The sequence below is a fragment of the Asparagus officinalis genome, chromosome 8, assembly GCF_001876935.1.
Source record: "Asparagus officinalis chromosome 8, Aspof.V1, whole genome shotgun sequence".
NCBI lineage: Eukaryota > Viridiplantae > Streptophyta > Magnoliopsida > Asparagales > Asparagaceae > Asparagus > Asparagus officinalis.
In genome coordinates, this window is record NC_033801.1 from 86373880 (window position 1) to 86389987 (window position 16108).

At 42.8% G+C, this 16108-nt stretch overlaps 1 protein-coding gene across 1 annotated transcript; it reads right to left on the reverse strand.

Annotated features, from left to right (window-relative positions):
* LOC109820300 (probable carboxylesterase 2) lies at positions 14588–15876 on the reverse strand. Its single transcript, XM_020386431.1, is given in 5 exon segments — positions 14588–15228; positions 15231–15401; positions 15404–15520; positions 15523–15593; positions 15595–15876. Coding segments are annotated over 5 exon segments (897 nt in total). The 5' UTR covers positions 15705–15876; the 3' UTR covers positions 14588–14800.

The window sequence follows — 16108 nt, forward strand, 5'->3', positions numbered from 1 at the left end:
GGTCTTCTTTTAGGGTGAAGGCAAACCTGAATACAAGAAAGGAAGAATTTTATATTCTATTCATTGATTCTGGAAAGGAAGAATTTTATATTCTATTTCTAACGCAAAAGAAACTAGAAGTGGGGTCTCCACTCCGAGAATCTGGAAAATCTAGATAAACCTACCTTTTATAGGACTGGTTATCTAATCTGAAGATGAATTCTTCGTTTATCAAAGTGAAATTTCAACTTCGGTTATAACCATGAGAAGGCTTAACCAAAGAGAAAAGAAGGGAGTTCTGTCGTTTATCGAAAGGGGGCTCCGAACGGAAAGTGGACCTCTTGTTCATGGAAAGAGTCAAGAGGGCCAGAAACACATTTTTGGTGGACTCACTGTCAATTGAAATTGATCAGTGAGGGATTTTGGTGGTGAAAAATAATTTTGGGTTATCCTCTAGAATATTAAGTATAATATTCTACAAGGAACTTCCCGGTAAATGAGTTATCCTGAATGTACTAGGGATAGTACTTTTTCAGGAACTTCCCATTTATTGGCATTAATTGCCTGGTGCCTTCTTGAGTAATCAGGCGATATGCGTCGTTTGAGTAGACTGTGTCTATCACAAACGGTCCTTCCCACTTGGGTTCGAATTTACCTTTCTTCTTGGAGTTGAGGATTATCGGTCGGCGAGCAGCGAGGACCAGATCTCCTTCCTTGAAGCTTCTCTGTCGGACTCTTTTGTTAAAGGCCCTACATATTCTGGCTTGATAAAACTCAATTTGTTGTTGATCCTCCAAGCGTTTTTCATCCAACCTCTCGAGTTCTTCGAGACGTTTTTGATGTTGTTCTTCTGTCGTCATCTCAGTTGCGAGGGCGATTCGAAGGGATGGGATTTGGATCTCCAAAGGTAGCACAGCTTCACATCCGTATACCAACGAATATGGGGTAGCTCTCGTAGGTGTGCGTATGGTGGTGCGATAAGCCCAGAGTGCTTCACCGAGTTTATCGTCCCAGTCTCGTTTATTGGTCTTCACGAGCTTTGACAGGATCTTAATGATCGTCTTGTTGAACGCCTCAGCTAATCCATTCGCAGCGGGATAATAAGCTGTTGACGAAACATCTTGAATTTTGAACTTGTCACAAAAACTGACAAAGACGTTGCTTATGAACTGTGGACCGTTGTCATGAATGATCCGTCTTGGCACGCCGTGTCTGTAGATGACATGATGTTTGATAAAACTGATGACGTTATTCGTCTTCACTTCTCTAAGCGGGATCGCTTCAGCCCACTTTGAAAAGTAATCCGTGATTGTGAGAATGAATCGATCACCTTTAACTGAAGGGGGAAAAATAGGACCAATAATGTCCATACCCCATGTCTCGAACGGCCAAGACGTGATTGACGTGTGCAACTGCTCTGGTGGTTGATGCATATAATTTGCATGTATTTGACAAGCATGACACTCTCGGGCGTATTCGATTACGTCACGAATCATTGTTGGCCAAAAATATCCCATTCTCCTGATGCGATCATACAGTTTGGGACCAGGCTGATGCGCACCACATTCTCCTTCGTGTGCTTCTTTAAGAACTTCTTCTGCTTCTTTGTTCGAAAGGCATCAGAGTAATAAACCATCGTACCCTCTACGGTATAACGTATGGGTCTCGATATTATAGAAGAATCTTGGTGCTCTTCGGCGGATTGATTCTTTTTTCTGTTATATCCTCTGGCAAAATACCATATTGGACGTAGTCAATGATGGGAAAACGCCAATCTCGGGATTCAGACCCAATTTGAGTTGAATTCACCTCATTGGCGCTTATATTTCTATCATCTTCCTCTTCAATATCCATATCGTATATGAGTATGTAGAGCTGATGCGTCCTCACTGTGACTAACAGCTCAGTTTCGGGAGGCTGCGCAAGTGATACCGCTAGTGCTGCCAGTGCATCTGCATAAGCGTTCTGGAGACGAGGGATGTATTCAATAAAGAATTCTTCAAAAGATTCTACCATTTTGATGACCTCCTGGTGGTACGGGATCAGGTCTTGGTTCCTGACTTCATACTCTCCACGGACTTGGTTTACTATCAAATGAGAATCCCCAAAAGCTTCGAGGTATTCGACCCCCAGCTCCTTGGCGAAACTGAGTCCAATGAGAAGCGCATTGTACTCGGCTATGTTATTGGAGAACAGACTAGTCAATGAATAAGCTAGAGGCATCACATGCTTCCCCGGGGAGATTAAGACAACCCCAACCCCGGAGGAAACTGTAGAACCTCCCGGGGTTATTACCCTATTAACTGCCCTCGAAGCACCATCGAAATATAATTGCCATACTTGTTAGTGCGACGTAGTGTTAACCTCGTGGGTTTCATCCGGCAAGTCATCATATACTTCTGCCGTATCTGTGGTTGGATTTGCCGCCAAAAGATCGCAAATCGCCTGTCCTTTGATCGACTTCTGCTGTTTGAAGTGCAGATCATATTGGGACAAGAGAAGGGCCCATTTCGCTAACCGCCAGTTCATAGAAGCCGGTTGCGTCATAAATACCCGTACTGAATTGACGTTGGAAATGACGTAAATCGTCTGGCCAACCAGGTAATACCGCATCTTTTGCATTGCGAATACCAATGCGAGGCATTCTTTCTCAATCATCGGATATCAAGACTCGGCGCCTATCAAGGTCCGACTTAAGTAATAGACTGCCTGTTCGTGACCGTTATCGTCGTCTTGTGCTAGTAAAGCACTTATCGAGTGGTTCATCGCCTTGATGTAAATCAAGAACGGTTTACCCGATTTCGGTGCAACGAGAACAAGAGAATTCGCCAGATATGTTTTGATATCTTCGAATGCTTTTTGGTAAGCGTCATCCCAAATAAATGACACGCCTTTTTTGTTTAGTTTGGAGAACAGTTGGCACTTCCCAGAAAGATTTGAGATGAACCGCCAGATGTAAGCTAGCCGCCCTTGCAGTCCTCTGAGCTCTCTCAGATTTCTAGGGGGTTGCAGCTCATGTATCGCCTTCACCTTGTCAGGATCGATATGTATTCCTTTAGTGGTGACGACGAATCCAAGGAATTTTCCGCTGGACATTCCAAGGAAGGATTTAGTGGGGTTCATCTTCAACTGATGACTCCGCATGAGATCGAACATCGTCTTCAAGTCCTTGATGTGATCTTCTTTGTTGCGGCTTTTTACAACCAAATCATCAACGTAGCATTCGACTGTTTTCCTGAGATGTTCTTGGAAAATCATAGTCATTGCTCGTTGGTATGTGGCGCCTGCATTCTTTAGACCGAAAGGCATCACGGTGTAGCAAAAGACACCGAGGGGCGTTCTGAACGTTGTATGCTTCTCGTCATCTGGGTGAATCTTGATTTGGTTATATCCTGAAAAAACCGTCCATGAAAGACATTCTCTCAAATCCACATGTATTGTCGATAATGACATCTGTGATTGGGAGAGGGAAGTCGTCTTTTGGACATGCCGTGTTCAGGTCCCTGAAGTCGATACAGATCCTGATTTTACCGTTCTTCTTCATGACTAGAACAATATTGGCTAGCCAGTTTGGATGTTGTTCCTCTCGGATAAATCCTGATTCGATCAATTTCTTAACCTCTGCCTCGATAGCTTCCATTATCTGCGGACGAAACCGTCTTTGCTGTTGTTTGACAGGTTTGGCATCCGGCTTGATATCGAGGCGGTGCATTGCTACATTGGGGTCGAGTCCTGGCATATCTTCATAGTTCCACGCGAAGACGTCAATATATTCCCTGATGAGAGCGATTAATTCCTCCTTCTCATTTGGGGGAAGACTATCGCTGATGAATATAGGCTTTGGGTTGGCCTCATCGCCTATGTTAACTTGGACTATTTTATCTTCAGTGGGGGGTTCTCTCTGTTCGAACCTATCACCATACTGCATGTTCAGGTGATGAACCCACGGGTCTTCCCATGTTGGCATTTGATCGTCGTCTTCCATCGTGGACGGATCAGCTGTAGCTATGTTCGCCATTAGGGCTTTGAAAGCTTCCCCTAGACTTGTATCGGAGTCCCATTCCGAGGCATCTGGCTAATTTCCATCTTTGTATTGCTTAGATGATTGGTCATTAATTAACCAGCAGCATTCGTCTTCTGAAGAAGATTCATACCCTAACCCTCGTCCGTATTTATAATAATCATCGGGTTTCCCTTTTAGTACATATGCCGCTTTGGCTAGAGTACGAGGACCTCGATCGAAGTATAGACCTTCTCCGAGTGTGAAATCATACCCCTGCTTTTCCATGAGCTTGCACGCTTCTGGACTATACTTAGATAGATGCTGACTAGGTTTATCATCATCTTCATCTTCGCTTAAGAAATGATCTGGTAATGGGGAGCTTTTTCCTTTACCGTAAATCACTTCTTTTGCGCCTCTTATTTTGTTCGAAATGACCATGGTCGTTCCGAAAGAATGCTGGAGGCGTTCCTTTGTTATATAGGACGCTCGAAGCGGTATATACAAATCAGGATTATCGTACAATTCTTTTATCACATCATCAAGAGACATGGAGTACTCCAAATCGTTATTTATTTCATTATTGGCAAGTTGCCAGTTACAACTGCCCTCTGACGTTTGTTCATCGTCAAGGTTGATTACAAAGGGTACAATGTTGTTTAAAACATAACCTCCATTGTAATCAAATCCGGCTTCGGTATCAGCTTCTTCTCCGCTGTCCGTGCCATGGGTCGATGATTCAGTATCGGATTCATTACCATAAAGGAGAGAATCAGTGAAATAATTCTCATACCCTTTGAATGGTTGTTTATCCGCGACCACCGTTCTCACCCTATTGTCAGTGTCGACATACTTTAAATACTGATGGAAAGTGGAGAGGATTATAACGTTACTATGGATCCAAGGCCGACCCAATAGTAAGTTATATGAAGTTTCGGCATCGATCACATAACATGTGACTTCCGTCTTCAAATCTCCCATTTGACACTTTACCCGGATTTTACCCAAGGGTCTTGACCCGCTGGTGTTAAATCCGTAAATGACCGTGCCTGTAGACGCCAATTTGCTGACTGGAATACCAAGGCTATGCATAAGGCGAAGCGGCATAATGCTCACAGCGGAACCCGGATCCACTTGGATTCGGTTGACTTCGCTGGAGCCAATGTACCCAATTTGAATTCTTCGTCTGCATATCCTCTTTGGTGAAGGTGATGCAGGGAAGGTTCTTAGCCGCTATGTTGCAGTGTTGAATTGACAGTTCTAGCTCTTCAGGTGCCGGCTTGACCCGAGTGAGGAATGTTTCAGAATCAGCCAAGGCTTCTCGTAAGGCTTCCCTAGTCTCCTTAGACAACCGCAGCAACTCATACAACGTTATCCGCGCTGGAATATTGGCTAATTGAGCCATGATATCGAAGACGCACTGAGTTTTCGAACCCTCCGGTTTATCCCTTCCAATCGGACGACTGAAACGAGACTGCTTCGGATTCTGAACCTCCTGGGGATTCTTCTTTTTCGGTTTATTCGCTGGCTGTTGTCGAGCCTCTGCGCCCAGTGTAGGACTCGTAATCACTCCCATCTCTATGAGAGTTTTGGCTGGTCCCCGTTTATTCATCCCCTGTTCACTAGGCGGCGGATAATTGTAATGATACTCATTTCCGCTTCTAGTGGCAAAGACTTCTTGTTCTTCTTCGGAGAGCGGGAAAGTAGGAGCTTCATAGCCATCCTCCTCGAAGATTGCGGATGTAGCATTGCAGGACTTACCTTTGTCCTTTCTTTTCGAGGAAGTCGCCCACTGTTCATCTTCAATGAGATCAGGGTGAACCCAGAGGATTTCGCCGTTTGGGGTTGTGTGTGGCACAAGTCCTTTTTGGCGCTGTCTATATGGGTCATCGTTCACAGTCTTCATCCCTACTTTGGTGATGCGCTCTGGTTTGAACCATGTTGTGGGCACCGATCCAAAACTGATTGACACCGCATTCGCTCCGACATTCTTGGACGGCTTCGGGGTTATGACGCCTATATCAATTAGCGCATGGATCTTGTCCTTGAGGTGGTAGCACGACTTGGTAGGGTGATGGACCGCTCTATGGTATGTGCAATACTTCGGATCCGTCACTTTGCCAGCCCCCTCTTGATCCACGATCGCCGGCAGTTGGATTTTGTTGTTCTCCAACAGGTACTTGAAGATGTCGGGCACCTCGTCATCTTTGAAGGAGTACACCTTAGGAAATCTTGGCTCCGCTCTTTGCTTCTGAGACCGTTGTTGCCATTGCAGCTGCGATTGTTGTGACGCTCTTTGCTGCTGTTGTTGCTGAGGTTGCAATTGGAAAGTTTGATTAGCATCAACTGCATTAGCATGTGCATTACCTTTCCCCCTTGGATTGAAATTCTGTGCTGGAGCATTTGTCGCCTGTTGGCCTCTCTCCGTCTTCTTTCTCCTAAGGAATCGCTCAGCCTGCTCCCCTCGAACTTTCAGATCCTTCCACGTTTTGGACGGTGCTATCCCCATTGCTTCCAACACGTCCAAGGACAAATTATTATGACAGGTCTGGAGGATGAATTCCTCGGTGATCGGGTCCCGACAGTTCATCGCCTTGTTCCGGAACCTTTTGACGAAGGTGTCGACTAACTCCCCGTCCTTCTGCTTCTCATCGAGCAATGATCCGATAGATATCTCGGTGTCGTCGTCGAAGAAATTGGTGAGGAACATGGTCTCCATATCGTCCCAGCTAATCATGCTACCTGGCTTGAGGCGGCGATACCAATCGAAGGCGGCTCCGCGAAGAGTGCCGATGAATGACCGCACTATCAGAGGCTCATTGCCAGAAATAACCCCCAAGTGTGATTTGAAGTAAATCAAATACTGAGTGGGTGAACCCATCCCATTAAATGGCGTGAAGTTAATTAGATTGAACTTTGCCGGATATGGGATTGATTCCCACTCTCTTGGGTATGGACAAGGAATGCCCGTCTTTTTCGTTTCTTGAGCGGAAATCAATGTATTAATTTTACTCTCGAGGTTCTTGATCTTCAAGTTTTCACCTGTGTTTTTGCCAGCATTCTCATTACCACCCCCTGCATTGACGGGAGGATTATTGGCATTATGCGTCTCATTCGCATTTGTGTCCTCATCTTCCAGATTAACCTGGTTACGACGACTCGGCTCGCCTTGCTGGTTCGTCAATGCTTGGATTTGTTGGTCATGCATTTCTCTCATGTTCTGCATGGCCATCTGCATTTCGAACCTGAAGCTCTCCTGTTGTTTAGCCAAAGCTTCTTCGAGCATCTTGGCCACTTGTTCTGCACTTATCATGAGTGCCTCGCGGGGTTGTCCCTCGCTGGATACCGTATTATCTGATGCAACCGTGGAGCCGGCATCAGATTCTCCATCTTCTGAAGGTAGTCTTGTCCGAACCCTACCATAAGTTCCTCGTGTAATGGCTCCAGACTGCAGATGAGTTCGATACCGGGGTACTGGCGGAATTGACTTGGGATTATCCCGTGTCGATGCCCTTTTGCTGGTCATATTAGTGGTGACCCTCGAAAATTCTCCGTCTTCGACTATCCTTCTACTTCGTCGGAAACGCCTAGGCCTTGGTTTCGGCGTTTCGGTACTAAGCCTTTCGAACACTGAAATTCTCTCGGGGACTGCCTTGATGCAGTTGCACTCAGACAGTACCGCCCGAATGAGATTTGAACAAGGGCACTGAGTTTCTAGCCTTCGAGGACTTCTCTTTCTGGCTTTTCTCGTACCCCCAACACGATAGTACAGCTCTTCCGTTTGAAAGTCGGAGCAACCTATCGTGTGTTGGCACGATTTCTCAGGTATAACGCAATCATCATCAGACGATAACGTTTCCTTCTGAGAGCGAATTACCTTCTTCAGACTTTCAAAAGTTTCTCAACGGGCTCCTGAACTTCGATGCGCAAAGTAGTGTGCTTGGGTGCCATGATTTCTTTGTCATGTTGAGGGTTGCGGCGACCCCCATCATGTTGATTCGTTCGGGGCTTTATTAGTAGGCTCAAACGTCCTTGGATTGGAGCTTTGTTTCGCTCCTCGGGAAGTGGACCGAGGCGCTCCAAGACTGACTTTCTTTTCTGGGATGATCCTGCGGGATCTCCCGGAGCAGTTGTGGAAATCATCGGTGGTCTGGATTGATTCGCCGGAGGTTGAACTTTCAGAGGCTGCAGTTGTTGCTCCTTAGTCTGAATCGCCGCTTCAGACTTCGGTTTCCAAGCTTTGCGGGTTGATGGCGGCTTCTTGGCCACCTCTTTCTGCAACTTCCTACGGGCTTCTTCAGCTTGAGCCCGTGCCTGCGCTGATAGTGCGGCTTCTTCGGCTTGAGCCCGCGCCTGCGCTGATAGTGCGCGGCGTTTGCGGATACGTTCTTCCAGTGTTGAACGATTCCGTTTGACACGGACACATTCCATTGTTGGCGGACTGGAAGAGGCGCCGTTCATCTATTGTTGAGGCTGTTTGCCTCTCTTGTTCTTCAGATCCGCGTTGTAGCGGATCCCGTCAACTGACTCCATGGCCTTTGTGAATTGTTTCGCAAGGCGTTGATGTTGCCTTTGGCGGGCTCTCTTCGAGAGAGTCACCACGCCCCCTGCGGCAGAAGGGTTGGCCAGAGGTCGAACTCGTATTCGACCTCCTCCACGACCGGGATTAAGATCCGCGGCTGCGACGCTCCGATCTCGGCAGCGAGATCAGCGGCTCCCACTGTGGTCGCCAGATTGTTCGCGGGAAAAATTGGGTTTTTCATTGATTCCATTACACATTCTTGTAATAGTTTATCGATTACAAAAATCCGATATTTTTATAAGATTCGGTTACAACGAGATCAAAAGAAAAAAAATTACAACTCTTTCCTTATTTGTCGAACAAATCACGAGCTCCTGTTTTGCGGTCACTCGCTTGCGTGGGTTCTTCGCCTGCGCCGGGGTTTATCCGTGGACCACCGTGCGATCTAGATCCGGTCGGATCTACGCAGTATGACGGATATTATTTCACGAAGGAAATAATAGCCGGGGGGGATTAATTCACCAAGGAAATAATCGCCATAGTTCTCGGGATCAAAGGCCAAGCTTTAATCCGGAGGATGACTACGTAGATCTGAGATCCGGTTCCTCTCGAACTCTTACCTTATTTGGCGTTGACGATCGCCGAGCACCGGATCTGGATGAGCAAGTCCTCAAAGTCCCAAAGCTTCAATCTTTTTTAATTCTGAGCCTTGAATCCAGCAGAGCTTCGCCTCCAAAAGTTCCCACCTTTAACAAATGAGCCATGACCCTCTATTTATAGGCACTCAGAACTGTGCCCGGGCACAGATCTGGCCGGCCACCCATAGGTGGCTCGGCCCCCCATAGGTGGCTCGGCCACCTAGCCACCTATAGGTGGCTAGGCTTTGGCCGAGCCACCTATAGGTGGCTCGGCTTTGGACGAGTCCCCTTGGTGTTTGGGTTTTTGCCGTTTTTTCCGGTCTCGTGGTTGATTTGGACTCTGATTTGTTGATCTGAATCCTGATTTGGCAGTAAACCCGCTTCGTTGTTGATCCGGACTTTGATTTGACAGTCTGAATCCCAATATGGCAGTAAATCCGCCTCGGTGTTTGAGTTCAAATCCGTTCTATGGTTGGATGACTCGTTGACTCACCGAACTGTTATCTTGATGCGAATGGATGTATTCCATTGTTTGCGTGTGATTCGTTAGCCTCGTTGCCTCGTTAATCCGTTTCGTCGCGTATCACTTGGCTTCAGTGTTGTGGACTAACAATCGTGTCTGCATACGTCGCCCGATGGTCGGTTCGTCGAATCGGCGTCGTCGATTTGTGTTAAGGGACCTATAGGCAGTTTTATACGCCTACAGTTTCCCATCATATTTTATGTATGAACGAAACTTAAACAATCTATTTCTTGGAAAAGTTTAAAAAACCCAAAACTTGAGTTTCTTTACATGGAATTGAATTTCCCAATATATGGGAAACCAACCAAACATCCCCTAAAGTCATAAAATAGATCATCTACCAGATCATAGATTTCATATTGGCTGTGATGGAATATTTTCCCCCTTTTTGCAACTTTTTGTTGTCTTCCTTAAATGTGTCATAGAGATGCATACATTTCCCCTTATGTTCGTTTGCCTAAAAAAAGAGGGAAATCAAAGAAAATGAAACCTATTTCTAAGAAAAATAGGTTTTTGAATTGTTTGATTGGCTAAAAAAAGAAGGAAATCAAAGAAATGGAGATGAGATGAGATGAGTTGTCACATTATTATTGGATGATGTGAGTAATTTTTTAAGAAAACTAGTTTTGATGTTGTTTGGTTGGCGAAAAAAATAAGGAAATGAATTATAAGAAACCTATTTCCTGTAGTTTGTTGTTTTCTTTTGTTTGGTTCATTCTTAAAAATAAGAAATAAAATGAGATGAGATGAATTGTCATTGTATTATTGGGTGGTGTGACCCATACTTAAGAAAAGTGTTTTCATAACTTTTTGGGATGAAAACAAAGAAATAAAATGTTAATGAGATGAGATGAATTGTTATAATATTTTATTGGATGATATGAATGATTTGAAATGATGAGAAGAGATGAGTTGTGTGATGTTTGGATGAAAATAACATTTTATTAGATGTGATGGATGAGTTGTTAGATGAAAATAATATTTTATTAGATGTGATGGATGAGTGGTTAGATGAAAATAATATTTTATTAGATGATGTGGATGAGTGGTTGGATGAAAATAATATTTTATTGGATGTTGTGGGTGAGTTTTAGGGATGGAAATGGAAGAAATAATACTTTTTGATATTTTCACCTTTTCCATTTCCATTTCTTGATTTTTAGGAAATAACCGAACAGACCCGTATAGGTTCTTTGTAAGTTGAATACCCTCTGCTCCATCTCACTTGGTGCTAGTCATGATTGAGTGATGCATCATTGAGTTGATAGAGAATAGGCTAGTGCTAGGCGAGCTTCTCGAGTTGTGGTTGTTGGAGCGTGTTGAGTTATTTGGATTGGGATCCTCTCCTCAGGAACAGTAGTTCCTAAGATTTCCTAATACATCTCAACCATTCATCACATGGGGCCTCCTTGTTTTTTGTGCTCATATTCAAAATCAATGGTTGAGATGTATTAGGAAACCTTAGGAACTACTGTTCCTGAGGAGAGGAGAGGATCCCAATCCGAGTTATTTGTGCTTGTAACAGTAATAAATGAATAAGAGAGAGAAAAAGAAGGATTTATGGACTAATTCAATATGTTAGGTATGGAATAGTTCTCACCTAACCACTCACATGACGGGTGTTGGTAGTTTGTGGTGGTGGAAGGGCATGGGAAGCATGTATAAAATAAATAATATTGTTTGTGCATATGTAAATTTAGTTAAGAATGTAGGCTATATTCTTTGGATAAATATTGATGCTGTCGTCTGAATTTATGTTTGGTTAGAACTAGAATAAAAATGTTTGATGAATTCAATTTTTAGAGAAAACCAAATTTCAAAATTTCTAATGCTTACCAGTTTTCTTCCCCCTTTTAGCGCCCATATATTTCCTTACAGTTAACTCTAGTTTAATGTTTGGAATCGCAAAACTATTATGTGGTCTGTCATCCTTTACTTAGTGAAGCTTTGGGTAGTGGTGGATTTGTACAAGCTTTCTTGCTGTGCCCTAATTTTCCACATACCTTGCATTTGTTTTGTATTTTCTTCCTTTTCACTCTCAATGTTGCTGCAACTTGCTTTCTCATCTCTCTTTCTAATTGATTTTGGCCTTTCAAGCATGATTCTTGTGTGCGGAGGAGCTGATCGAGGATATTCAATTCTAGGTTATTGTTTCGTGCTAGAAAAATGTGTTTAAGTTTGGTTATCATTTAAACCCCTATCAACAAGCGTACGTGTTCAGTTTTTTTTTTTCAATTTTTTCGGGGACATCCCTTATCTTTTTCAATTTCTTGTTGGTTGTTTAGGGGATAAAGAAATTAAGTTATTTGATGGTTTTGATCAGTTAAAACTCTTGTACGTGGGCACTTTTAAATTAAAAAAGTGAATAGATAATGATGTGCAAAACTAGGTTGAAGCCCATTGGTCCACCTAGGATTTACTGTTTATGGGAGTAGTTTTGAGGTTTCCACTTTAGGACCTGTTTGGATAATGGACGTATTGGAAGTAAGAAGTAGGTTATAGAAGTAACTTTTAAAACTATGAAGTAGGAAGTAATGTAAATAACATTTTTTTTGTTTGTTTCATATATTTTTAGAAGTAATGAAAGTGGAACTTCTTCCTCTTCATTTACTTGTTTTGTTTGGATAACATTTAAAAATATTAGGAAGTAATTAACACATGTTGCTTCCACAATTTCAAAGTCACGCCACGCTCTTTAATTTGATCTAGCACGTTACAACTAGTTTCATGCCGCTATGATCCCTCGCCACTTGAGAGCAAAAAGAATCCTTCAACCACTTAGCTTCAAAATAATTGTTTACCTCTCGCCTACGATGAGACTCCGGATGACCATAAATTCCTATGAATCTTCAATTTCCCTCCTCCCTCGCTCCTTTGATCGTAATATCAACGTGATATTTAGACAAAGAATTAATAAACAAACTGTTCTCTCCATCCCAAAGAAAAACTGATCGACGACCATCACAAATTACTATAAAATAATTGTTAAAATTAAGAATAATTTTATCAATGAAAAGTTGTTAGAAATAACTAATAAAGGAAATATTAATAAAAATTATTTATTTCCTAATTAATATGCATTTTAACTTTTTCTAAACTACTCCTGAGTACTGATGATTGAAAAAATATTTTAAAAGTAAGGATGACACGTAGACGTCACATAAGTGTTTAAGGAAGTATTGGAAGTAAGTTTTTCAAAGAGCTAAATATACTTTTTTGCTTGGAAGTAGCAGAAGTAGGCTCTACTTCTTTTACTTCAGCTAATTCATAATTACTTACGTGCAAACAAACAGGAAGTAGTGGATAAATAAGTACTATAAAAAACTATAATTTGAATAAAATTTAAAAATATTACCATGGAAAATGTAAAAAATTGTAGACACAAAGTAAAAATAAAAAGAGGAGTTTGAAAGGGGCAAAAAAAAGAAATTTAAATAACTCAACTTTTTTCATTAAAGCCAATATAAAATAAGATATTTTATAGGTTACATAACCCGAGTTTTCATACAATAAAAAAAAAATTTTAACAGCAGCAGTTTTGAAAGAATTAAGAAACGTAACTTTGTTAGCTTCCTAAAATCTGTTTCTCTTTTTATTTTTTTTACTTTCTAAAATAACTTTTTAACCAAATAGAAGTTCTAGGGCATCTCCAACCATTCCCTCCAAATTTGGCCCTCCAAATTAGAATATTCTAGGAATATTCTAATTTGGAGGCTGAAATTTGGAGGGTTGCTCCAACCCACACACTCCAAATATTTTTATTTTTATTTTTATTTTTATTTTGTTAAAAAAGCCATATAAATTAAAGAATGTTGGATATAGTTTACGTTAATGATTTTATTGTTAATAATTTATTTGGGAAAAAAAGTATAACATTATAAAGGTGTCGATGAGAGCTTTAAAATGAACCCAATATTAATACTGCAATACAACATATTAAAAAAGAAGAAATTCTGAAATAACAGTGAAAGCATACATCGATAGAACAAGAAAGCAAATATTAACCTCTAATACAACATACCATAGGTCGCAAGTTAAATAGATCCCCGTATTTAAAATTTCATGTCTGATACTTATTTATTTAATTTAAAAAATTAATAATTTTATAATAATGCTAAAATAAATTAATCTTAGTTTTATTTTAAAGATCTCAACAAGCCCTTTCCAAATATATAATGATTTCAAATATTAAATTAATAATTTTTAACTATATTTATTTAAAATTAAACATCTAATTAAAATTACTAAGAAGGATGACAAAGTGGTAATTTTTAAGAAATCAAATAGTTAAAAATGGTAAAATTGTAATTAAAAAATCATGAATAGGGTTATGGAGAGACCTTCCATATTTTCTCCCCACCCTCCAAATTTGGAGGGTCAAATTTGGAGATCTCCAAATTTGGAGAGTGGTTAGAAATGTTCCACTCTCCAAATTTGGAGATTTTGAAGATACGGGGAATGGTTGGAGATGGTCTGAATTAAGATTTTGGGTGTGGGGCACCTCATCCTTTAAATTTTGATTGTGAGAAAGATTTTCAATGAAACAAATTACAAGATATGCCACCGGTACTTTAATGAAGCACAGACACTGTAATCAAAGCTGTTGGGTACTTTTAATCAGCCTTATCTAACCCCTCCACTTCCTGCCAATTATGACTGGACCTAAGCTTGGCGGGTGAGTTTGGCGTTATCTTTATGGTCCCGGGTCCGTGCCCGGACCTAGCAGGTCCACTGCCTGGGTGGAAGGCACAGCCCACGGGCCAAACACCCCCCTCCCACCTCTAGGCGGAACAGTCTGGAACTCCGCATATGCTCAGCATATGCTGCGATCTTCTGCCTTCGATGGTGATCTTTAACCTGCCAGCAATTTTTATAATCTTATCGTGAAAAAGACGTTTCTTATCAACCTGCGCGCAAACAATTTCTTCTTCGCTACTAGCTAATTTGAAAGCAAGCTTCTCAATCAACACAACACGTACATTTCAACTTCAAACTAATAAAAGAGATTTCTCACTCCCCAATATTCAAGCCATACATATAATCCAAACACGAACCGTTTTCCTCACGCTGCGCATATCAAGCAAATCCCTAGGATCACATACTTATTATCTGAAAAAGTAGCGATTTAAAACTACCGTTTATTTTGCAAAGAAAGCAGCCATCTTCTCTATTAACCCCATGGCCTCATCCACCTCCGGGTTCTTCAAATGGAAGCAGTGCTCCACATCCTCGATATCCACCAGCTCCACCTCCCCTCCCCACCCGCTCCCCTTCAGGGCCTGGTAATACGCCCTCCCCCTCTCCACCAACGCATCCTTTCCGGCCACCGCCACCATCACCCTCTCGCACGGCAACCCCTTCAAGCTCGGCGCATTCTCCGCCATCACATTAACCATCGGATCGTCCGCATGCGCCCCTCCTGAGTTCACAAACTTCCAAACATCCTCATAGAACTTCCTCTCCTTCGGGTCTCTCGCGACTTCGGATCCAATCGGCTCGGTCCCCCAAAAGTACGGGTGGATCAAGATCATCCCTTCCTTCGATTTATCGGCTCGCATGGCCACATGTGGGCTATGTTTGCGCCCGCGCTGTCGCCTGCGACGAACACGCGACCCGTGTCTCCGAACTGGGTCAACCACGGATCCGCGTCGGGAGAGACGGCCCACTGGAGAGCGGCCCAGGAGTCGTCGTAGGCGGCGGGGAGGCGGTGCTCGGGGCGAGGCCGAATGGACGGAGAGGAGCAACGATGTTGGCTTGGGAGACGAGGGAGTTGAGGTGGGGTGGTAGGAAGGGAGAAGGGGACTCGATCATGAAGCCGCCGCCGTGGATGTAGACGAGGATCGGGAGCTTCTGGGGTGTGTCGCGGTTTTGGGGAGGTAGAGGCGGGCGGAGACGTCGGAGTTGATGGCGACGTCTTTGGAGGTGACCCCGTGGAGGGGCGAGGCCGGCCGGGAGGGTGTCGGTGCCCACGAGGCGGGGGACGTGGCCGTCCTTGTAGACGCGGAGAACGAACTCGGTGAGGATTTCAGAGTTGTCATCCATTTTTGGGCTGCAACGGTGGAGGAGGAGGGAGAGCGGAGTGGAGATATTTGTATAATTCCGTGTGGATCTGGGAAGAGGGGCGATGCAAGCTTATATAATATTATAATATTGGACTGGAGTGCTGGTCGGTTCAGTGCATCTCCGCAGCTGATGGTGAGGGTGTTTACTTTTTTTTTTTGTCGGAAGCTAGTGATGAAGTGAACTAATCTACTCCTTGAAAACTCAAAGAATCAGTGTTCATATTACGTCAACTATACAGTAGATACTGTAACATAAACAGTGAATCAAATCTTTCCTATGCACTCGAAAGTAATTTTTATACTACAGTAATTTACTGTAGTATAAACAGTAAATTAAATCTGTTTGGTCATACTTAAAGTTACTATTTATACTACAATATTTTA